The following is a 24,940-nucleotide window of genomic DNA, read 5'->3' as shown; positions in this document are numbered from 1 at the left end:
AGGAAGTTCACAAGCAAATGAATTTACTGACAGAAAATCATCAAAATTTAATTGCATGTTGCTGCTTGCAGAGCCCTTTTTGATGTTTCCCACCTTTGGCTCAAGATTCCTCATATTTTAACATTTGCTGAATCCCACTCGCATAAATCTCGCATACCATGCCAATGTGAGTGTGGAGTCCTTTCATTTCCCCCAAAACATTAATTATGCAATAATTTATACAAACAGGTCATGGCGTGTATCATAATGTTCACTCAATATTTCCAGTATGGAAACCTAATGATTTCTTCCCAAATAAGCTGAACATTTGGGAGGTTATCACATGGCACCTAGTCCCTGTGTCTTAGTGGTGGGAGGATCCTATTCTCTGGCCTTTCCCCACTGAGCCTTTGAACAGCTGCACCAAGCTTCACAACATAACATGGCAAATAGTCCTGCACGTTGGAATATGCCATTTAGTAGTGTTTGCGAACATCTCACACTAGAAGATCAGCAAGTTTCTGGTAGGCCAAAGTGCATCATTCACCAAGTTGAAGATCCTCCAGCAGAGATCAACGTTGGTCTCAGTATGCATCCCTGGAACAACCAATACAGCCCAGAGTCCTGCATAACACAGCTGCCCGGAATGAACGTGGTCCTGCATCCATTTCCAGACCTTAAAAGCAGAAAATGCTGCAAATACTCAGCAGGTCAGGCAGCAACTGTGGGAAAAAAAACATAGTTAATGTTTCAGGTTGGGGACCCTTTGTCAGATGATTCAATATAAGGTCTGACAAAGGGTCTCTGACCTGCAACATTGACTCGGTTTCTCTTCCCGCACACATGTCCTGCTGAGTACTTCCAGTGTTTTCTGCTTTTGTTTTGGACTTCCAACATCTGTATTTTTTTTTGTTTTTCTTTGCAGAGCTTCTTTGTAAACACACAGTCCACAAGCAGGCAGATGACATTTCCTCTGCACCACAGCTGCTTCAAGGGTAATGTGCAAAAGGAGTTAGACTTCAGCTCAAGAAGGACCTGAAGGTTGGCACTCCTCACCACTAGCAAAGGTCTTGAAGTTCAGCCAAGTTACTTCAATAGTAAAACCATCTGACAGGATCCACCGACTCCTCCTACTGCAGCGTCTCCAGGACATTCTATTCAGACCATTGTCTGATTGACTCATGATCAATGTGTTTCTCTTAAGAAAATTTTCTGTGTCCTAGTCTAAATGAATGGAATGCTCTACAGCAACAAGGCCAGGCCCACCCTTCACAACAGCAGGGACAAATGGAACCTCAGCACTTGGTGTTTGAGTACACAGCCAAAGAACATGGACTTACTTTTGCTGTGACAGATTCCTGAGACCAGTTCAATCTGGTCACAGATGTTCATGAATCTGCAGACCGATAGTGGGTCCAAGCAGAAGATGGTGATGTTGTTCATGTACAGTGAGGCTCCTGACCACCTAGGATCATTACCCCTCTTATGTGTGTAGTTGTGTCCTTGCTGATGGATTCAGCAAAATGTTCAATACATCACACTAACAACAGCTTTACCTGTCTCCTGATTTGATCAATTCTCATCATTAACTTTGACTGTGCTACTGCTGTTTGTTGGAGAAGCTGTATCCAATTACAGATTCCCTCCCCAAAGCCCATTTTGGAGAATGATTTTATCATGTTTGTATGTGATCATGTTCAAGTTTACTGTTGTCATAGGCATACATACACAGGGTATAAATGCATGAAAATTAGCTTTTGGAAGCAGCAGCACAGTACATTACAAACATGGTAAGCATAGTTTAACATAAAACTAAATTAACATAAATTATACACAACTTACACATGCACAAAAATAAACATAATGACACTAATGCAAGATTAAGAGAGAGAAAACGAAATACATTCCAAGGTAGTATTAGGGTTTTCAGGTCGGTTCAAGAACCTGATGGCAGTGGGGAAGAAGCTGTTGTTGAACCTTGAGGTGTGGGTCTTCAGGCTCCTGTACCTCTTGCCTAATGGCATCATTGAGAAGAGGGCATGGCCTGGATGGTGAGGGTCCCTGATGATGGATGTCTCCTTCCTGAGATATCACCTCTTGTAGATTTCCTCAATGGCGGGGAGAGCTGTATCTGTGATGGAAATGGCTTAGTCCATTACTCTTTGTAGCTTTTGCACTCCTGTGCATTAGAGTTTCCATACCAGGCCGAAATGCAACCAGTCAGAATGCTTTCCACTGTCAAAGGCTTCTCCTGTTTCAAATTGATCAGGAAAATCTTTTCAGAGGCGAGCTGATTAGTCAGGTTTTTTCAGCCTGTGCCTTCAACAATAGCAGTGATAGTATTGTACTTCTGCTGAATGGTGAACATTGAAAAGTCTGTGAACAGAATCCTTTTTAATTGATCACAAGACTTTTGGATATTATTTAAATTTCCTACTTTGAAATAAACCAAGAGATTTGTATCATGCTCTTGCATGCCTTGCCTCTAAACAAGTCACTGATACAGTGTAGAAAAAACAGCAGCCAATTTGTGTGCAGCAAGTTCCCGCAAACAACAAACCCAATAGATCAAGTGTTTTTAATGATGTTGATTGCATTGCAAATCTTGGCCAGGGGTTTAAAGATAACTCCCTGCTTATCACCTTGCCTTTGACTGTGTTAGGGGAGTTTACATCCATCTAAAAATAGAAAGAGTCTCTGTTTAATTTCAAAAGATAGATCTTTGACATTGTGGCACTCTCTTAGTACTTGGCCAGATGGTCAGCCTGGATTTCCTGGAGTGAAATTTAAACCCACGACCTCTTATTAAAGCCACAATTCATACACCTCCAACAGGCTCCAAGTCTTGTGAAAATTTACTTTTGTCAACTACTTCTAACATAATAGAACAAGCATCCAGTATTTCATGTAACTGGTGAATTAATATTAGTGATCAGTGCTGGCTACATTGTTAACAAGCCTGGTTAAAAGCAGGTTGCTTGAAACAGAGACTTATAAAATAAAACTTGCCTTTGCTGTACTACATATTTATTAGATTTAGGTTGCATTATGGCCCCATAGTTAGTTGCAAAGAGATTCACAGGTAATTAAAAAAGAAAACAAATGCTAAATATTCCTATTTAAATCTGCATTTGAGCTATATTGTCATATCCTGGAGCTTTACAGAATGTAAATGAATACTTTTGACCCATTTTCACAACCAGTGAAAATAGTCTTTCCAGATTTAACATATCCACTCTTCATTTTGAACAACTCTACCAAATTAACTGTTCTCATGATTCTGATTCCAATGAACCTGATTCTGATTCTGAAAAAAACCTGTAGTCTCTTTAGACGTTCCTCCCTTATTATCTCAGGTGTTTATCTCAAGACAAACATTATCATTATGATCATAACAGTCTCTCTAAAGTAAGGGGCCTGAAACTGATTGCCTAGAAATAGAACTGCACATTATTTGTTCTATAGTTAAAGAACTGGTACCTAAGGGTCCAAGCTATGGAGTATAAAGACATCAAATAAAATTCTAAAAAGTATTGCAGCTTTACTATCAGTAGACATTTTCTAAACTATCCATCGTCTTCCATAACTAAATTATAATTTGGTGTAACTGATGATCCCAATGAAGCAAATAATCTTTCAGAAACCTTTTAAATCTGTACAAGCATGAGGAACAACCATTACATTGATCAGCACTAATTGTGCTTACGATTCTTGTCTTTACACACTAGGTGGCTCTCAAAATGTGTTCAACCTTGGTGAATATTAAAATTCCATGTTAGGTACTATCATTCCCAATAGATTACTCTTATTATTATCATTTCAGCCTGTTTAGATAGTAGAACATAAAATAGTTCAGGATTTTGGAATTTGTTTGTATATTAGGTTAAAATGTTGCACTCTGAGGCCAAAAGTACCATCAAAGAAAGGATGGATGGTATAAATATTGGAATAAACTTCCAGTTTGAATATCCTAACTTGGTGTTTTATGTTTATAAATGCAGAGTAAAATAGATAAGATAAGATTTCTTTATTAGTCACATGTACATCGAAACACACAGTGAGATGCATCTTTTGCATAGAGTGTTCTGGGGGCAGCCCGCAACTGTTGCCACGCTTCCGGCACCAACATAGCATGTCCACAACTTCCTAACCCGTACGTCTTTTGGAATGTGGGAGGAAACCGGAACACCCGGAGGAAACACACGCAGACATGTGGAGAACATACAAACTATTTACAGACAGTGGCTGAAATTGAACCCGGGTCGCTGGCGCTATAATAGCGTTACACTAACCACTGCACAACATGCCTGTCCTTGGGGCGCCGAGGAGCAGGGAAAAATGGAGAGGAAGCTGTGGTTGATGTTAGTGCCGGTGTTTGGTGTTGCTGTGTTCTAAAAAATATTCAATAAGCAATTTATAAACCATACCTAAGTTACGTTATACAGTATACTCCCACATTAAGGAGAGGTTGCATTCTCAGAAAACCATTCATATCACAATTTCCACAATGTGAACTGCCGACAAAAGTTGACAAAATTTATTGTTTCTTTCCCATTTTGTGTTTGTTTAGCTTTTTTTTCTCACATGAATTCCATAAGAGTGAATGGGCGATCTTCTGCTATCCAAAATACCATAAGGCAGGGGTACACTGTACTAAAAAATTACAAATATTGAAGAAAATGACATAATGCCAGTGTAACCTGTATACTTTGACAGTCCAGTAGATGGCAGTAGGAAAGCTGGTCAGATCCAACCCTTTTGGATTATCTATATCCCGGAATTGGCACAAGGGACTCCTGGGGTGGATACTAGTAGCTGGGGAGCTACATACTTTAAATTCAACCACATAGCTGCAACCCCCAGTGATTTAGCTTCCATCTTAGGTTAAAAAGCAACCACAAACCATTCTTGTTTGTTTTTATCTTTAGCTAGTGATTTTGATTTGTCTAATAAAAACATAGTCAAACATTAGAACACTTTTCCATTCAAGCTTGGCATCAGTCCTCACTGGTTCAAGCACAGACAGTCAACAAATGTTGAAATTTCTTTGGCTCAAAGATGCTTTCTAGCCTCATATTGTTGCATAACCATATTTGTGTGGCACTTCTGTTTTCCATACCAAAGATGGAAAGAACTTTGATTCAATCCAGAACTAGTAATATTCATCAATAACGTGATAGTAATTGTTAGGTTTCTCATAGGATCAAGAGTTGAACCAATAGCCAACAATTCACTTCAAACTGCCATTTACATTCTGAGTAATTGTCTGTTATTCTACCAGAAACTAGTGGCAGGATCTACATCCTTTAACTGCAGTGAGAGACCCCTGCCCTGCACAAGACGTGGACAGACTTTCCATCAACTTCACTTTTGAAAGGCCACTCTGGATACAACTTTGCTTGCAATAAGGGTTATTTATATTTTGTTTTGGTTAACCACTCAAGTTGAATAACAAAATATCTACTCTGCGTGGTTATTCAAAGACATTGGTGCCATGCTTTTACAGCTAAATCGAGAGATCAAGCAAGCTGCATTTTAGGCAGCTTGGTGTGACCAGCCAAGAAAACCCAAGGAATCTGCAAACATAAACAATGTCAAGATCAGACTGTGAATTAGTCCTGGCAATATCCATTAACTAAATCTATGATACAATTACTATTGGTAATGAAAACAATGAAAACTAACAAGAAAACAGGCACAGTAATTTATCACACAATTGTTTACACTACATAATGTTCAAAGAGGTGATGTAGGAGACTACTAAATTTTCACATGATTGTAAATTAATACAGCATTCTTTCCTCATATGGCAAGATAGATAAAGAGTGGAACTTCTGTTTCAAAATTCAGATTCATCTCGATAGTAGGAGATACAGATTGTTTCTCAAACTATTGTTAAACCGTAGCTTCAAAGTGGGAATTTGTACTGCAGAAGTGTATTTTGACAACAAAAATTTTGTATCTTGCTTGACTATTATCTCAATTCCTTAAATGTCTAAATTTGTCACAATTTATCAAAATTAGAAATAATATTTTGAACAGAAGACTCATGTCACTGGCATCTCTAATAGATACAATAGACTTAAGTTTGTTAACTCCACTCATAACATCACATACACACCGACACCTGCCAATCAATAGTTGACCCATTGATTAAGGGTCTTTCAAACAGTATTTTTTTAACCAGCTCTATTAAGTTCCCATCCAATTTATAAAAAAATATTTTAATTTATAATTGATGATAGGGAAGACCTGATGAACTAGTTGCTTGTTAAATACTTACATTTGTATTACTGATCAATGTGAAAACTACATCCTGAACAGGATTTCCTTTTCCCTCTGTACTCTAATTTGATAATATAAACAAATGTTAAGAATCCAATGAGTACACACATGAGTAGCAATAATCATTAAAAATGATACACCTTCAATTCTTAGATATACTTAGCTCTTGCAGAGCAGAAGTTGAGGGGCTCTAATTTACATCAATGACCCTGATTTAGAGAGCAGAGAATTGGCATGGCTTTTTGCTCATGACTGCTAATCAGTTCCTGATGGAAAATGAGCATGTACTGACATTAGATGATGACTACATTGAGCTCCAAAAGAAGACCCTATATTCTATGTGCAATCACAGTTTAAGCTCATTGAATAAAGACAGCAGATGCCTTGAGGATGCCAAAGAATGAAGGCTGGAAAAATTGAAGGGCATGAGGGGAAAGAATGCATTGTTTAGTAATAGTTCATCTCTTGCACACATGATCATAAACTATGTCACAAGTTAGTCAGCCTGCTCTGATTTAGTACCAATGATGTTCCAAGAAGCAGAGAAGCAGGAGTTTAGTAACCCACATAGAGGAGGAACTCCAGGATGGATTTTCCTTTATCATGATGTATATTTTTTTGAACAGAAATCATTGACCTGAAATATTAAATCAGTTTCTCTCTCCTGCTGCCTGACTTCCTGAGCACTTACAGTATTTTGTTTTGTTTTTATTTCAGATTTCCAAGGTCCATAGTATTTTGTTTTAGAGTTTATTGCATTCCACAAGAAATAAAGCAATGTATGAGACTGACTGAGCCCAATGATACAATAAGAAGTGCACACTAATACATTTTCCAGGTTGCTGCTTTACGAATGAATATGATTTGGTGAGAACAATTTTTAAGTTCACTTTACAAGATATTGAAAGTACGTGGGATTTATGAAAAGTTATCAGTGATTGAAATGACTCATCTACTCTCAGATTGCCTAATATGATTAATTTGTTTCATGTCCTGGAATGTGTTAACAATCTGACTCAGCATCACACTTGCCGACAATTTCCTCCTCATTAACCTTTTTTAAAAACTACAGATCAACAATTTCATTATTATACGTAGGCAAACAAAATTAATGCACTCTGAAAATAAATCATAAGTAATTCTATGCTATGTGGCTAAAATTCTGAACAACTGTATCTTTTATTCCACTCTTGGGGTTCTAATTTAGCTAAAGGAGTGCCTGGGAGGTATGTCATAATATTTGTTCATGTTGGAATTAAATAAATTCAAAAGTCATTTTCCTTCCATCAAATTAATTTTTCAGACCTAAGTACAAATGGTACATATAATTCCCTTACATTTCATAGTGAAAACAATGTCTAGATATTAAAAAAAATTCTTTGGCCCATAAAGCCACTTCTTTCAACAGACTTGCCCTGCTGTGATCTCTCCCCAAATACAAGTTAGGTGATGTAATTTGATGAATGTCTACAAGTACTCTATATCCTAGCAACATAATAAATAATTGTTGATCAAAACAGTGCATCTAAAATTATATCTAACATTTCCTTTCCTCTGTATAAGCCACACTTACTCCTGTATATGCATGAAAGCGACAGTTCAGTGCAATTAGATGTGTAGTGTGTTTTTACAAATCAATGAGCAATGGATGAGAGACATCAGAAAGGCAATGGTAGTATCATTTTGGTGGTGGCAGTTTGGAATAAATGTGGTGTTCAGGAAAGGAAATCTGTTAGAATTGAGAAACCAAGGCAATCAGCCAACATGTTTGACATTGTGAGTGTTGAAAAGGGTAATTGAAAAGCTAAGTTATTTAAGAAATAAATCCCAGGTGATTCAGAGCTTTGTTTTTCAAAAACCCAATAAATGCAGGAGAGAGACTGAGGGGCATTTTCTACAGTTTTTAGGTTGAAGAGACAAGTGTTGTGTTCGCCTTAGTAATGGAAATGAGCAAAGAGAGAATTACCAAGAGGACTTCAGAGCATTAGACCATAATTTTTCTAGAATGAAATCAAGGCAGTGGGTATAAAGATTAACTGAACATCCAGGAAATGAAGAGTACATGTGGCATATGGGCTGAAGGATGTCAGTTGGTTAAAGCAACAAAGGGATTTGAAAGCAAAGTCCAGAATTTTATGTGTATTCTTTGGGATATAGATTGGAGAAAAGAGATGGGCGCTTTGGCAGGGGGATGGGAACCAGAGCATCGGATCAGAAAGTGGAGGGATTGAGAGGAAGGTAGATGTCAGAGCTAGTGAAAACAGGCAGGAGCAAAGTAATAGACACGTTGGGATTTGAATGCTAGGAGTATTATGGGTAAGGGTGATGAACTTAGAGCATGGATCAGTACATGGAACTATGATGTTGTGGCCATAACAGAGACTTGGTTGAGAGAGGGACAGGAATAGGTGCTTAATATTCCAGGGTTTTGAGGTTTCAATGTTTCAGAAAGGGTAGAGAGGGAGGTAAAGTGGGGGTGGGGGGGGGAGTTGCACTACTAATCAGGGACAATATCACAGCTGCACTCAGAGGGGACACAATGGAGGGCTTGTCCACTGGGTCTATATGGGTAGAACTCAAAAATAAGAAAGGTGCAATCACTCTGATGGGATTATACTACAAACCCCCCCAATAGCCACCGGAACATTGAGGAAAAGATATGCAGGCAGATTAGGGAAAGGTGTAAAACTAATAGGGTTGTTGTTGTGGGGGATTTCGACTTCCCTAATATAAACTGGGACCTCCTTAGTGTAAGAGGTTTAGATGGGGCAGAATTTGTTAGGTGCATCCAGGAGGGTTTCTTAAATCAATACGTAGATAGTCCAATGAGAGGAGGGGTCGTACTGGACCAGGTGTTGGGTAATGAGCCTGGCCAGGTGACAGAACTTTCAGTGGAAGAACAGTTAGGGAACAGTGATTACAACTCCTTAAGTTTAAGATAGCTACAGGTAAGGATAAGTCCCTGGGGCCTGATGGAATATACCCCCAGGTTATTGAGAGAGGACCTTGCAGGAGAGTATTAAATTGGAGCAGGGCAAATTACAGGAGCATTAGTTAGGAACTAGGGAGAATTAATTGGGAACAGCTGTTTTTGGGCAAGTCCCCATCTGACATGTGGAGAGTGTTTAAAGACCAACTGCACAGAGTACAGGACAAGGAGGGCAAGAAAAGAGAACCTTGGATGTTGAGAGTGGTGGTGAATTTAGTCAAGAAGAAAAAGGAAAAGTATGTAAAGCTTAGGAAGCTAAGATCAAACAGAGCATGAGGATTATAAAGAAGCCAGAAAGGAACTCAAGAAGGGAATTAGGAAAGCCAGGAGGGGCCATGAAAAGTCCTTGGCAAGTGGGATTAAAAAGAATCCCAAGGCATTCTATACATACATCAAGAGAAAGCGGATAACTAGGGAGAGGGTATGATCACTCAAGGATAAAGGAGGGAACATGTGCTTGGAAGCAGAGGATGTGGGTGAGGTCCTTAATGAGTACTTTGTATCAGTATTTACCAAGGAGAAGGACATGAAGGATAGGGAGATCAGTGTGGAGTATGCTAATATGCCAGGACATTTCAAGATAATGGAGGTATAATGTTGGGTCACTTAAAGAGCATTAAGGTGGATAAGTTCCTGGGGCCTAATGAGATATATCCCAGGTTATTGAGAGAGGCAAGAGATGAGATTGCTGGGGCCTTGACCAATATCTTCGTGTCCTCTCTAGCCACAGGTGAGGTCCTGGAGGACTGGCGAATAGCTAATGTTGTTCCATTATTCAAGAAGGGAAACAGTGATAATCCTGGTAACTATAGACCAGTGAGTTTCATGCCAGTAGTAGGGAAGTTACTGAAGAGGATCCTTATGGATAGGATTTATGAGCATTTGGAAAACCATAGCCGAATTAGGGATAGTCCGCATGGCTTTGTGCAGGGCAAGTTGTGCCTTGCTAACTTAATTGAGTTTTTTAACGCAGTGACAAGGATTATTGATGAAGGTAGAGCTGTGGATGTTGTCTACATGGACTTTAGTAAGGCGTTTGACAAGGTCCCTCATGGGAGGCTCATTCAGAAGATTAAGATGCATGGGATCCATGGTGAATTGCCCATTTGGATTCAGAACTGGCTTGCCTGTAGAAGACAGAGGGCAGTGGTCAAGGGGACTTATTCTAGCTGGAGGTCTGTGACTAGTGGTGTTCCTCGGGGATCTGTACTGGGACCTCTGCTGTTTGTGATGTAGTTTAATGACCTGGATGAAAATGTACATTGGTGGGTTAGTAAGTTTACAGCTGATACGAAGATTGGTGGTGGTGTGGATAGTGTAGAAGACTGGCAAAGAAAACAGCGGGATGTAGATCATTGCAGATATGGGTGAAGAAATGGCAGATGGAGTTTAACCTGGCCAAATGTGAAGTGTTGGACCTTGGGAGATCAAATGTCCAGAGCCAGCACAATGTTAATGGCAAGACCCTTAACAGTGTTGATGAGCAGAAGGATCTTGGGTCCAAGTTCATAGCTCCCTGAAAGTGGCTGCAGAGGTTGATCGGGTGGTAAAAAAGGCATATGGCATGCTTACCTTCATTAGTTGAGGCATTGAGTTCAAGAGTCAGGAAGTTATGCTGCAGCTTTATAAAACTTTAGTTAGGCCGCATCTGGAGTATTGCATTCAGTTCTGGTCACCACATTATAGGAAGGATGTCAAGGCTTTGGAGAGGGTGCAGAAGAGGTTTACCAAGATGCTGCATGGATTAGAGGGCATGTACTATGTGGATAGGTTGGACAAACTTGGGTTGTTCTCTCTGGAGTGGCGGAGGCTGAGGAAAGACCTGATAGAGGTTTGTAAGATTATGAGAGGCATAGATAAAGTAAACAGCCAGTATCTTTTCCCCAGGGTTGAAATGTCTACCATGCATTTAAGGTCATAGGGGTACATTCAAAGGAGATGTGTGGGGCGTTTTTTACACAGAGAGTGGTGAGTGCCTGGAATGCGCTACCTGAGGTGGTGGTGGAGCCAAGTACAATAGGGGCGTTCAAGAAGCTCTAATATAGGCTCATGAATGTGAGGAAAATGGTAGAATATGGACATTGTGTAGGCAGAAGGGATTAGTTTAGTTGGGCATTTCATTACTAATGTAATTGGTTCGGAACAACATTGTGGGCCGAAGGGCCTATTCCTGTGCTGTACTGTACTATGTTCTATTTTCTATGTATGGTTGGACATAGGCTACATCATTTTCACTTTTTTTTTAGTTGCAGGAGAAATGAGTTGGAGAAAATTACAGAAGTCAAACTTTGAGATCATAAATGCATTACCATATATTCTGATGAAGGGTCCTCTCCTCTCCATTCCCTGGCACTTTCCCTGGCAACTGTAGCAGGTACAACACCTCCTCCCTCACCACCATCCTAGGACCTAAACAGCCTTTGAGGCAAAGATTAATCTGCACCTCCTCCAACCTCGTTTACTGCATTTAATGCTGCAGATGTGGCCTCCTCTGCATTGCCAAGACCAAGCATAGACTCGACAACTGTTTTGCAGAGCACCTCCGCTCTGTCCACAACAACGATTATCTCGAGCTGTGTGTCGTTTCAACTCCCCTCCCCATTCCTTAGCCTCCTCCACTGCCATGGTGAGGCCAAACACAAACTAGAAGAACAACACCTCATGTTCTTCTTTTGTTGCCTACAACCCAATGTTATGAATTTTCCATCTACAGGTAACCCACACTCCCTGTGCTTCTTTCCCACTCCAACCTGCCACCTAGATTATAGAGTCATATACAGCTAAAAAACAGGCCCTTCAGCCCAACTCATCCATGCTGACCAAGATGTCATTCCAAGCTACCCCTATTTGCCTGCATTTGGCCCATTTCCCTCTAAATCTTTACTCTCTCCCTTTGTTCAGCTTTTTTATTTCAACTCCACCCCCCCCTTACCTGGATTTATTACCCTCTCCACCTGTTTCCATCTGCCCATCACTCACACACCTTTCCAACTGGGTTTTTTCTCTCTTTGCTTACCTTATCTGTTTCCACTTATCACCTTCCAGCCTCTGTCTCTATCTTCCTTTACCGCCCCACCTGGCTCCATCTGCCCATCATCCCCCACCGCAACTGATTCTTCTCTCACCTACCAGCCCCTGTTTCACCACCCCCCCCCCCCCCACTCATCTCTTTATACTGGTTATCTTCTCTCTGTGAAAGGCCTGGATAGAGTGGATGTGAGGAGGATGTTTCCAGCAGTGGGAGAGTCTTGGACCAGGTGGCACAGCCTCAGAATAGAAGGGCGTCCCTTTAGAACAGAGATGAGAAGGAACTTCTTTAGTCAGAGGTGAATCTGCGGAATTCATTGCCACAGACGGCTGTGGAAGCCAAGTCATTGGGTATATTTAAAGTGGGAGGTTGAATAGGTTCTTGATTAGCAAGGGCGTCAATGGTTACGGGGAGAAGGCAGGAAAAATAAATCAGCCATGATCGAATGGTGGAGCAGACTTTGATGGGCCAAATGGCCTAATTCTGCTCCTATGTCTTATGGTCTTATGGCCTCTATGCTCTCAGTCCTATTACAGGGTCTTGACCTGAAACGCTCGACCATCCCTTTGCCTCCACAGGTTGACCCACTGAGTTCCCTCCAGCAGTTTCTTTTTGCAGCATATAAATGGTACAGTGGAAAGGATGAAAGATACACCTCTTGAGAACATAGGTCAGCAGTTGCATTTTGTTGTGTACAAAGACAGACTGCAGAAGGGAGACACTGGACAAAATCGGCAGAGCACTAACCATTACACTGGTAACTTTTCAACAGAATATTTTGTTAAACACTAGAGGTATGAAGAGATCACATAACAAACAATGAACTTTTTATTTGGATTCCATACAGAAAATATATGTCTGTCCACAACAGTTTGATATAGAAACAGAAAATGCTGGATAAACACTGCAGGCCAGGCAGCTTCTGTGGAAAGTTAACATTTCAGGTTGAAGACCCTTTCATCTGACTTTCTGAGGAAGAGTCTTCAACCTGAAACGTTAACTGTTTTCCTTTTTCCACAGATCCTGCCTGACTGCTGGGTTTTTCTAACATTTTCTGTTTTTTATTTCACGTTTCCAGCATCTGCAGTTTTTAAATGTTCATCCAGTTTTGATGCCATGATATGATTCACCAAAAAACAGTCATTCCTCAAGACCCGCATTTATTTCTTATTTGCAAATTATGTTGTTTAAGTCATTGGATCCTGGCTTCACCTAGTAGATAAGCTATTCTGGCCAGTAAGATGCTAAGTTCGATCCTGATACTTTGACGATCTGATCCCAGGCACTTCAGAAGGTCCTACAGTTCCCACCGATGTCGTTAGATTTGAGGATGGAAAAAACTGCAGCAATTCCCCATACCTGAACACACCCCGTAAACAGAAGAAGTGGTTACTTTTTTTCGGGTGTCGCCTCCAGAATCAGGTTTCACCAGGAAACCAGGTGACAGCAGGAGAAAAGGAGGGTGCGGAAGACAAATTTGGAGGCGGGGCGAGATTCGTCATCATTTGAAAACAAATAACGAAGGACTTTCTGATGGAGTCCTCTGGGAACGTGGCCGAAACTCGGAAAGGGCGGGAGCTTTTGTAAATAGTTCTCGTAAATATTGACATTTCTGGTTGAGTTACAATTGGAACGACAGGCGTCTTTGTCAATTCCATGAACAAGGCATTGCAATAGAACCGAAACCATTTCGTACTGAGAAACTCTGCAAAAGGGTGAAGCAAAATGCAAAGAAACAAGCATGCGATATGACGTGAAACGTTTAAAAATTCCACCAGAGGACAATTGACAGTGGCTTATTTGCAAAGTTCCTGCTACGCTGTCCTCTTCCTACGCCCCCTGCTGTATTGAAATCGGCCATTATGTTGGATGTTGTCCTATTTTGGTAATCGGACGGCCCCTAAAGCTAGACTTAGAACTGACTCGTCTTGTGCTTGTCAGTGGGATACACATAGCATGAAACTGACAGGGTGCTGCAGTTACACATCGCTGATTGGAGTCCAGCGCTCTGCTGCCAGTTTGAAGTTCGTGCGTCGGGTTTTCGGTTGTGAATTAGTACAACTGATTTGCATTCCCGGAAAGAGCAGGGGATGCTGAGGAGGAGCTGAGGAACGTTCCTTTGAAGTCTCCCATGTGGGCCAGAGGAAGCTGGATCGGGAGAACTGCATCGCCGCTGAAGGCAGAGGCTGCCGCAGCGGCTCCGCTCGCAACATGAACGCCGACCGGGAGACGGCAGGAGCCCCGACGCCCGCTGAAGGAGACGCCGGGACACTGCTCTCCCCGGCCTCCAGCAGCGTGCCAGCCGGCACTTACTGGCAGGACCACACGGCGGCTGCCACTTGCGCCCCGCCCTGGTACCGGCAGCTCGCCTCAAGAACCGGCCGACCACGGTGGGTATGTGATGAACGAGGCGGCTCAGCTGCAGCTGGCCGAGAGCTTGGCGCTGCAGTGCTTGAGGGAAGCGTGCGAGAGTGTCAGCGCCGACCTGCAGACCGTGCCCTTCGAGAAGCTGGACTTCGGAGAGACCGCCGTCCTGGACTATTTTTATAACGCAGGTAAAGCGAGTGAAAGCAGAGAGCTGCTCCCACCTGAAGCCGCTGCCCCCACCTGAAGCCGCTGCCGTGCACGTCTTACACCAGAGTGCAGGGAAGGGAAGGGCAAGGTGCCTAGACTACCGGGGTGACCTTCTAACCTTAGCTAGAGGGTCACTTCTCCAATAAGTTGATCCAGCAAGCAGGAAGATAAAAACTTAAAGCACTTTTGCATTTAACTAACTCATTTTGAGGCTTTTCTTTAAATATAGGAAGCGCCGCAGCTACATTATAGTTGGCCAAAAGGCCAGTTATATTTTCTCTCTGGTGGACGCAGTGCCATGGGCTTTATTCCATCCGAGAGAAGACAGTTTAACATCTGCTCCTTTTTGGAACACTCCCTCAGCACTTGCGCTAGAGAGTTAGCTGGGATTTTTCTATTCAGCTCTCTGGAGTGTGTTTCGAAACCCCCAATTTAAGGCGAAAGTGCTATAATGTAGTCAAAATTAAGTTGATTCATTTACTGTCAGAATGGCTCCGTGTCGCACATGTGTTATTCGAATGGTATTGATATGTGGGAGACGCTGAACCAGGTTTGTTTTGACTTGTTCTGGCACTTAGGCCCGCCTGTCTAAACCATACCAAACGATTGCTACAACAGACTGAACCTGTTGCTACACACTCGCTGTTTCAGCAAACTGCGGCAGCAACGAGGGCTATAATGAAATTGGAGATTGAAACAAGACAGATTGCAGCCGAAGTAGGTGAATCATGAGAAAAACTACTGCACAAAGATGGCCATTCGGCCCGATGTGTCGATGATAGTCGTAAAAGAGCTGGCCAATCAAGTCCCGCCTTCTAGTAAATTAAACGAAGCTAAAATTAATTTATAGCGATAACTACACTAACATTGGTAACATTGTGTTCCTGTCTTCGGTATTTGTTCTGGAGATTGATGAAACTGACCTAACCTTTGGCAGACGTAGGTTGGTTCTGGTGCTGGTGTATGAAGTTGTAGCTGGATTTTTTTGTGTGTGTGTGGCTTTGATCCAGACTTAAGACAAGTTTGCTCTGTGTGTATGTTTAGTCTAAAATCCTTGCAGCCACAGAGGCAGCAGAGCAGAAGTCTGTGAGATACTGCTGTATCAGTCTGAGTGATAAAGGTATGTGAGCAGTTGAGCTCTTGACAATGCATGATTAAACTGCCGTTTTTTGTGTATTAGTGCAAGTCTATTTGGCTTCGTCAGATTAACAAACACGCGAGTTTCCGCGCACTTATTTCAGCAAATAGCAACCGTGGCAGTGCTGACAGCAGTGGTGAAATTGGTGATTAAAACGAGACAAATTAGAGTTGAAAATTACTGACAGGGAAGACATTTGGCCCATCGAGTCTGTGCCAGTTGGAAAGGAGTTTGGCAGCTCAGTCTCACCTTCCAATGCATGATCCATAGCCCCGCAAGACACAGCCATTGAAGAACATGTTAAAATACTTTTGAAATGTGATGAGAATTCTGCCCTTGGATGAAAACACTTTTCCTCATTTCCCCTCTAATCCTTCTGCCAATGGTCACTGGCTTCTGGTTTTGACCCCTGTGCTAAGGAAACCAGGTTCTTCTTACTCACTTCAACTAGGCCTCTCATAATTTTATACCATTCAATTAAATCTCTTCTCGGTATCCTCTGTTCCAAAGTAAACATGCCTAACTTATTCAATCTTTCTGCATAATTACAACTCTCTATCCTTTAAATTTCCTCTGCACCCTCTCCAGTGTGATCACATTTCATGTAATATGGTGACTAGAAATATATACAGTACTCAAGCTGTGACCTAATATTGTAGGCAGCTCTAACATAGCCTCTCTGCTCCCATTTCGTATTGCCTTGGTTAATAAAGGAAAGCATCCTGTCTGCCCTTTTAACCACCTTATTGACCCATCCTGGTGGCTTTAAGGATCTGTGGACATATGCTCCAAGGTCTGTCTGTTCCTTCACACCAGTCAATATCCTCTCATTTACTGTATATTCCCATACCATGTTGCACCTCTTCAAAAGCATTATCTCACACTTTTCTGGATTAAATTCCATTTACCACTTATCTGTTTAACTGGCCAGACTATTTATAATTTCCTGCAATCTAAAGCTTTCAATGGCCAATTTTTGTATCATCTGAAAATTTTATTATGTTCCCTTCATTTCAGTCAATATCATTTACATTACAAAAAGCAAGTAGTGAAGTATTGAGCCCTGTGGGAACCCAATGGCAACAGCCAAGTTACAAACAACAATCATTATCCTTTGCCTCCTGTCACAGAACCAATTTTGGAGTGAATTTGCCACTCGTCCTTCAATCCCACTGGATTTTCCTTTTGGATGAGGCTTCCCATATGGGACATTGGTAGAAGATGACATTAAGCACACAACCCTCACCAACCCTCCTTGTTACCTCCTCAAAATAAGATATTTTATAATTATAAAGATATAATAAAGATATCTTTACTAGTCACACATGCACTGAAATACAGTGATAGCTAGTAAAGTCAGTCAGAAAGGGCCTTCCTCTAACAAATCCATGCTGACAGAATCTATGTCTTGGAAAATTTATAATATTCCTCAGAATAGATTCCAATAATTTACCACCAGCCCTTTAATTACTCCATTTATACTTCCTCTCTTTTTAAACAACCACACATTAGCAATCCTCCAATCAGCTGACGCTACTCCTGCAGCCAGAGAAGATTGGACAATAGTATCAAAACCTTTGTCATTTCCTCCCTGCTGCTTTTAATTGGTGGAGGTTAATTTTATTGTTAGTGTCTTATGCGTAACTACACTTGATGCAGCGTTAAATCTGCACGAGAAATTCAGGTTTATTTTTTAATTGTATGTGATTACTTTTGAGTTTTATAAAATGATTCAATGAGAATTATTTTCAATGGTTTTCAAATCGCTCACCTCTCCATACTTATTTTTCTGTGGTTGGGGAGCATATGTACACGTAGACCAGTGAAGTAGTAGAGGGAGGGAAGAACTTTTTAATCACTCCTCGCCGGTAGCCAGCAAACATGCATCCTGTACCCCGTGAACTCGGAGACACATCTACCTCCCATCGCCCCAATCCAAGAGCAATAGCACGTTCGAAACAACCAGTTGCTGGCGCTGCCCTCTCTGAACAGGGAGCATCGCGCTATCCCACCGCCTCAATAAAAATTTCACTGAAGTGTACGGCAGTGTCCTGAACGCAGTATTAGTCTGCCTTTTACAGCCCCTTACGTGTATCCTGATTTTAATAGGATTGGGGTGATGAAAATGAAAGATCAGATTTTGCCAGAAGTATCAACTTGCAGTTTAAAGATAGGTTAATAAATAGTGTTATTTTGCCGCGTTACTTTGCGGCCACCTCTGTTCCAATATTTCAGTGTTGTTCACTGTTTCCATCGCCTGTGCTTAATTTCAGTTGTCTACTCTAAAGCCTGGGCGCACATATGTAGAATCAATTCATCTAATTAGCCTTTACCCCATAGTTTTGGTGTGTGGGAGAAAGCTGTGGTGTGGGAAGGGCGTGTAGAGTAGTATGTTTTCCAGAGAGCTCTGGGAAAAGAAATATTTGTCCTGTTAGGGTGGGATCTTGCTCCTTTCATTTTTTTTTAAAAATAGTACATTTGAAACTTACGTAAATCTACAATGCACGCAGGAACCGCTGTGATAGATTTCCTCTTCACATGAAAAGCTTTGTATGGTATGTTCACATTATACCTATGTAATTTTGTACATTACAGCATTTGAATATATTGATCAATTAAATTTTTCTCAAAGTGCAGCATCCAAAGTATATGGACTGAATTTACTCTTTCAATTAAAATTGTGTGGATGCACCTTGCATTAGCATCCAATTGAGAGCTGCTTGTAATTTTGGGAGGAACAAGATCAAGAAGGGATTTGAAAGAAAGTATGAGGTTTCAAATCAGCATAGCTGCACAGGGAGCCATTGTAACTGAGCAAACACAGAGATAACAGTGCCGAACCCTTACTTTTCACCCAAGAAAAAGTCTTCCCAGTGGCATTGACTGTAATACCCAAATACTTTGGACATTTTCTATACCCTTTTCTGGGCCAGATGAGACTATGGAATACCAAATGGGAAGGGTTGAACCTAGTTAGGATTTACTTAGACTTTTAACTTTATACGAAACAGTTTTCTAAGCTCGACTAAATGTGATGAAAAGAAAGAAGTGGGGGCAAGCAATTTTTATTAGATTTTAAACTGTCTCCCATCGGTTTGCCCACTGAGATGGTGGTCAATAAATGCTCAGCAACACAGAGGTTAGGTTTACTTTCCTCAACCCCAAAAGAGTGGAAAGAAGTGCCTTGAGGTCTCTCATTTTTCGGGAGAAAAATACAGGCTCTTTCAGCAGTTGAAGGTGATTCATTGTGATACCTTACAAATGTGACTCTTGTTCTGGACATGTTAGTACCTACTTTTCAGGAAACTGTTTAGGCTTGTGAGTAGTTTTATAGTCAGATCTTTGGTCTGTTGAAAAATGGAGCCAATTGTGCATGTCATTGATACTGCTGCACTTTTATCAGGTTGTGTTTAAAAAAAGTGTACTTACTTTCTGAGGTGCATGTGTCATTTTGTAATTGTGTCGTTAAGCCACACTCTTCCTTTCAATGGTTTTGCAATTTTGTGTTTATGATGTTGAATTAAATGTTTGGTGTTGTGAAGTAACATGTTTATTTTTCTACTTTTATGGTTCTCGGCTTTTGTTTGACACTTTCCTGTGTTTTAGAAGTTTCCCTGAGCAAGCAGTTGCATTTGAACTTGAATGTATATCTGTCCTTGTACTGTGAGGGAGAGTGCAGGTTTCAATAACTCCTTAGTTATGGCATATATACCAGACACTCTATAAGATACCTGCAATCCCCCATCAACCTAGAAAGGTAACAGATAACACACTGTGAGACTTGTTCAGGGAAAAAAAAACAAGCAACTACATTCATTTAAGCAAGTTAATTCACAGAGGAATGTGATATAATTGCAATAGCTTGTAATTATGCAACAAAAACAGAAGTTGCTGGAAACATTCAGAAATGTTGAAAAGTCATTGACTGAAACATTAACTCGTGTGTATGAGTTTTATGTGGGAAATATACTATGCACAGTGCAGTTGGGGTCTATGCTACTTTGCTTCAATTGCATGGCTGTCTTCGACATTGATAAATCCATTTACTAATCAAACCATGTTATTCTTCATGGGCACATAGTTAAGATGATATGCATTTTTAACATTGGTAGGTAAGGTTTAAAATTGCGCTCTCCAAGCTGTATGATAATTGATTTGCTTTTGACAGCATTTGAAATCATAGTTGTTCATCTGACTGGTGTTGATTGTGGTTAATACTTTACACATGCAGTCTCTTAAAAAATTAAATAATTTTATTGGCTTGAGTTCAAAGGCTCTTGGGACTTTGACCCACATTATCTGACTATAGTTCATTTACCAATATGTACCCACGGTGAGAAAAATTGTGTCTGAAGCTACTTGTTAAACTCCACAATTTTGATTCTGACAAAGGGTCTTTGACCTGAAACTTTGACTCTGTTTCTCTTCCCAAAGATGCTGCCTGACCTGCTGAGTATTTCCAGTATTTTCTGTTTTTAATAGCCAACACTTTTTGTTCATGTAATATTATCTACAATGAACAACTATTGTGTCAATACAAGGCAGATCTATTGCTGTGTGAATCAGGATGGAGTTATATGGTCCATCTTTGGGCTGATGTAAAATATCTCTGGGGTATACCTCAGCAGTACGGTATCACCAAACTCATTTGCTCCCAGTACAACAATGTTAATTTTAAAATTCTCATCCCCATTTTCAAATCCATCTATTAGCTTATCCCTCTCTAGCCCCCTATACCTCTTCTGTTATTCCGCGCCCCCCCCCCCAACTCTCTATCTTAATCAGTTCCTCAGAATCAAGGTTGACTTGCCATTCCAGTTCTGTGAAGGCTGAGGTGGCTGAAGAACATAGAACAGTACAGCGCAGTATGGGCCCTTTGGCCCACAATGTTGTGCCAACCTATATAAACACCTGCTCCAATATCAATCTAACCCTTCTCTCCTGCACAGCCCATAACTCTCCATTTTCTTACATCATGTGCTTATCTAAGGGTCTTTTAAATGTCCCCATTGTATCAGTCTCTACCACTACCCCTGGCAGTGCATTTCAGGCACCCACCACTCTCTGTGTAAAAAAACCTTCCTCTGACATCCCCCCTGAACATTCCTCCTCTGACCTTAAACAGATGTCCTCTGGTATTGGCCATTGCTGCCCTGGGGAAAAGGTGCTGGCTGTCCACTCTATCTATGCCCCTCATAATCTTCTACACCTCTATCAAGTTGCTTCTCATCCTGCATCACCCCAAAGAGAAAAGCCCTAGCTTGCTCAACCTTTCCTCATAAGACATGTTCTCTAATCCAGGCAGCATCCTGGTAAATCTCTGCACCCTCTCTAAAGCTTCCACATCCTTCCTGTAATGAGGTGACCAGAACTGAAGTGTGTCTAACCAGATTTTATAGAGCTGTAACATTACCTCGCAGCTCTTGAACTCAATCCCCTGACTAATGAAGGCCAGCACACCATAGGACTTCTTAACTATCCAATCAACTTGCATGACAACTTTGAGAAATCTATGGACTTGGACCCCAAGCTCCCTCTGTTCCTCCACACTGCTAAGAATCCTGCCATTAACCTTGTATTCCGTCTTCATGTTCATTCTTCCAAAGTGTATTACTCCACAATTTTCTGGATTGAAATCCATCTACCACTTCTCTGCTCAACTCTGCATCCTGTCCCTTTTGTAACCTACGACAACCTTCTACACTATTCACAAAACCTCCAACCTTCCTGTCACCTGCAAACTTACTAACTCATCCCTCCACTTCCTCATCCAAGTCATTTATAAAAATCACAAAAAGCAGGGGTCCCTGCGGAACACCACTAGTCACCGACCTCCAGTCAGATTACTCTCCATCTACTACCACCATATGCCTTCTGTGGGCAAGCCAATTACAAATCCACACAGCCAAGTCTCCATGGATCCCATGCCTTATGACTTTCTGGATGAGCCCACAATGGGGAACCTTGCCAAATGCCTTACTAAAATCTATATATACCATGTCCGCTGATCTACCTTCATTAATTTGTTTAGTCACCTCCTCGAGAAACTCAATTAGGCTCGTGATGCATGACCTGCCCCTCACAAAACCATGAAGAGTTCTATGTAGGATTCTCAGACATTGCTTCGTTGGATGGATCTTGACTGGGTGGATGGGCTTTGGGATGATCTGTGCTCCTTCTGGTGTTTATCCATGGCTTCTGTATGTTCCCACTGTAGAGATTTGAGATGTTGCTTCTACATTTTGAGAGGTCATGTGCCAAGGATTCCAATGAATCAATGTTACATTTTTTTCAAGGAGACTTTGAGAACATCTTTGAAGCCTTTTCTGTCCTCCTGGATATCTCTTGCTGCCAAGGAGCTTGGAGTAGAGTGCTTATTTTTTGGAGTCTGGTGTTAGGGATGTGAATGATGTGGCCCATCCACCATAGCTGGTTGAGTATGATCAAAGGCTAGGTGCTGGGGATATTGGCTTGGAAGAGAATGCCAATATTGGTTTGTCCATCTTGCCACTGAATTTGTAGGGTTTTGTGGAGACGGCATTGCTGCTACCTCTCCAGTGCTCTGGGGTGTCTAGTGTACATTGGCCATGTCTTCAACTCATTAAAGAGGGTAGGGATCACCGCTACTTAGTAAACCATGAGCTTGGTGCCAGGTTTGGAAACCTGGTCTTCGAAATTCTTTTCCTCAGACAGATGAAGGTTGTTCTAGTGCATTGGAAGTGGTAGTGAATTTCATCATCGATGTCTGACTTCACTGAGAGGTGTTATCCAAGATTTGGGAAGTGACCTATGTTTTCCAGAGTCTTGTTGTGGATCTTGATTGTTGGACAGTGGAATTGTCAGGTTGCTGTAATTACAGGCTATGTCATCACAAAGGTCCTCCTCAATCCTCCTCCATCACCTCCTCCCAGTGGTTGAAGAACTCCCAGAGTCAAAATGTGGATTCCGCCCATCAGGATGTCCAATAGGCATGATCTTCACTGGATAACAAATCCAAGAAAAATGTACAGTGTAGCATCAACCACTATATATGGCCTCTTCAACCTCACAAAAGCCTTTGACTTTATCAAACACAAAGAGATTATGGAGATTCATTCTCAAATTTTTTGCCCTCATAATTTTATTACAGTTCTATTCCAGCTACACGAGAAGATGAAAGCTGTTATCCTAACCAATGTGATATAGTCCCACTGCAGAATGGGACCAAACCTCTTCTCAATCTCCCTTGCCATAAAACTGCATCAACAAGCTCTGTGCTGGACTAGAATTAGTCTATTGAATGAACAGCTATTTTTGCCCCTCCTTTTGTTATCCTTAACAAATAAATCTGTTATCCTTTATCCTTACAAATAAATGAGATAACTGTGATTCACTAATTCTCACCTCTTCCTCATCTCTGATTTTCTGGTGGGTGTGCTTTCAGCTGCCTGTCCCTAAAATCATGCAATATGAAACCAACCCTATGAGGCTGGTGCCTGGTGTAGTGAAAGCTCCAGGGTAAATGAAGCAAAATGTCTTATGGGGCTCAGTGTCAAATTTTGTTTAAGCTCCTGTGAGTTGGCTATGGATGTTGAATGGAAGTTTTTTTTAATTGTTTCTGTGCATTATCTTAAAATAAATGTTGTTACTAGCAATGCCTGTGAGGGTCTGACAGTATGATAACTATTACTAAAATATCCTGCCAGTGCATGTGCATTAGTACAGGAATCATTACAGGAATTTTTATTAGTCGGGATATATCTGTCTTTCTTTTTGAACTAAGGTGCTGTTCCACTGATGTTATGGATTGGTTTCATATGCCAAACATTGGCACTGATTGACCAAAAAAAGGTATCTTTAGCCTGGGGTCTGCCCTGGCTGAGTAATAAAATGATATATATTTATATATTGAGTGATTTCCATTCAGGCTGGTTCTGAATGGCTGTCTATGAAATCCAGTGTAGGAGCTTTACCTAAATGCACCTTTGGAACAGCTGTAAAGGGTAAACCTGAAATAGATCCCCATGAAGTGAATTGCAAAATGAAAATAAGGGCACACTTTCCCACGTGCAAGAATTCACGTAACCTTTTAGCAATTCATATTCACTTCTCATAAACCACAGAAAGCCTTAGAAAGGTTTTGGTGATTTCACACTTTTTGCAAAATTTAACAAATGATCTGACTAAATCTTTGAGTTCAACACCCACATCAATATTGAAAGGTTAATCAAATACAGCTGAATTGTGCTCAGTAGGATTGGTGTGAAAACAGCAGTGTCTGTAAGTGAAGCCATCTCCACCACCAATCGACCTGTAACTGAAACTGGCTCCAACTCCTTCACTTCCCAACTACATACTCTGTATTTTCTGGCCCATTAATGAAGCTGCATTGTGACTGCAATGTACGTTAACTGTCATTAAACAAATGTTGCAGCCATAATATCCCATTTTGTTTTCTTTTACTACTTGGCTAAGAACAGAAAATTTCAGTATTTTAAATCAATCTTGACATTAAAACTATGGTATTGCAAAAAAAAAATGTTTGGGTGAAAAGAGGCATTGGTTTGGTTTAAATGCACCATTAGCATTTTCCATTTAATCTTTTGTGAGTGGGAAGAGATCATATGATGACTGCTGAGAGCTGTGTGTGGGCTGAGCATAAATTTAAGTAGTTAGCAATGCCAATATAAAGTTATTTGGCATTTCTGTAATTGAACCATAAATGAGAATAAATAAAAAAAAGAACTGAAAGTTAAGCAATGCACAGCAGGCGTTAGAGCTGAATATCTCAGAAAGGGTCAAAACACACATCTCACTCTTCAGGTGGATGATGAGGGTGTGTGCCTTCCTTACTCTCATATTTTGAGCCATTACCACTCTCATCCACATAGTCCCTTTAATTTGTTGACAGAATTTCATTTTAGTAATGTTTTGCTGCGGTATTAAAATGAAACAGGTGTATCTGATC

At 41.0% G+C, this 24,940-nt stretch overlaps 1 protein-coding gene across 2 annotated transcripts in view; it reads left to right on the top strand.

Moving 5' to 3' along the window:
- The first annotated feature begins 13,954 nt into the window (after nucleotides 1-13,954).
- Nucleotides 13,955-24,940, top strand: part of map3k5 (mitogen-activated protein kinase kinase kinase 5) — a 122,827-nt gene continuing 111,841 nt past the window's right edge. For both annotated transcript variants that reach the window (XR_007957027.1, XM_052025054.1), the window contains exon 1: nucleotides 13,955-14,836. Coding sequence is in view for 1 of the 2 variants with exons in the window: in XM_052025054.1 (XP_051881014.1) it covers nucleotides 14,683-14,836 (154 nt within the window). In the remaining variant the exon portion in view is untranslated. The remainder of the gene's footprint in view (nucleotides 14,837-24,940) is intronic.

This window comes from Pristis pectinata, chromosome 10 (genome assembly GCF_009764475.1).
Source record: "Pristis pectinata isolate sPriPec2 chromosome 10, sPriPec2.1.pri, whole genome shotgun sequence".
NCBI classification, from domain to species: domain Eukaryota; kingdom Metazoa; phylum Chordata; class Chondrichthyes; order Rhinopristiformes; family Pristidae; genus Pristis; species Pristis pectinata.
Note: the sequence above shows the minus strand (reverse complement) of the source record. Positions and strands in the feature narration are given on the sequence as shown.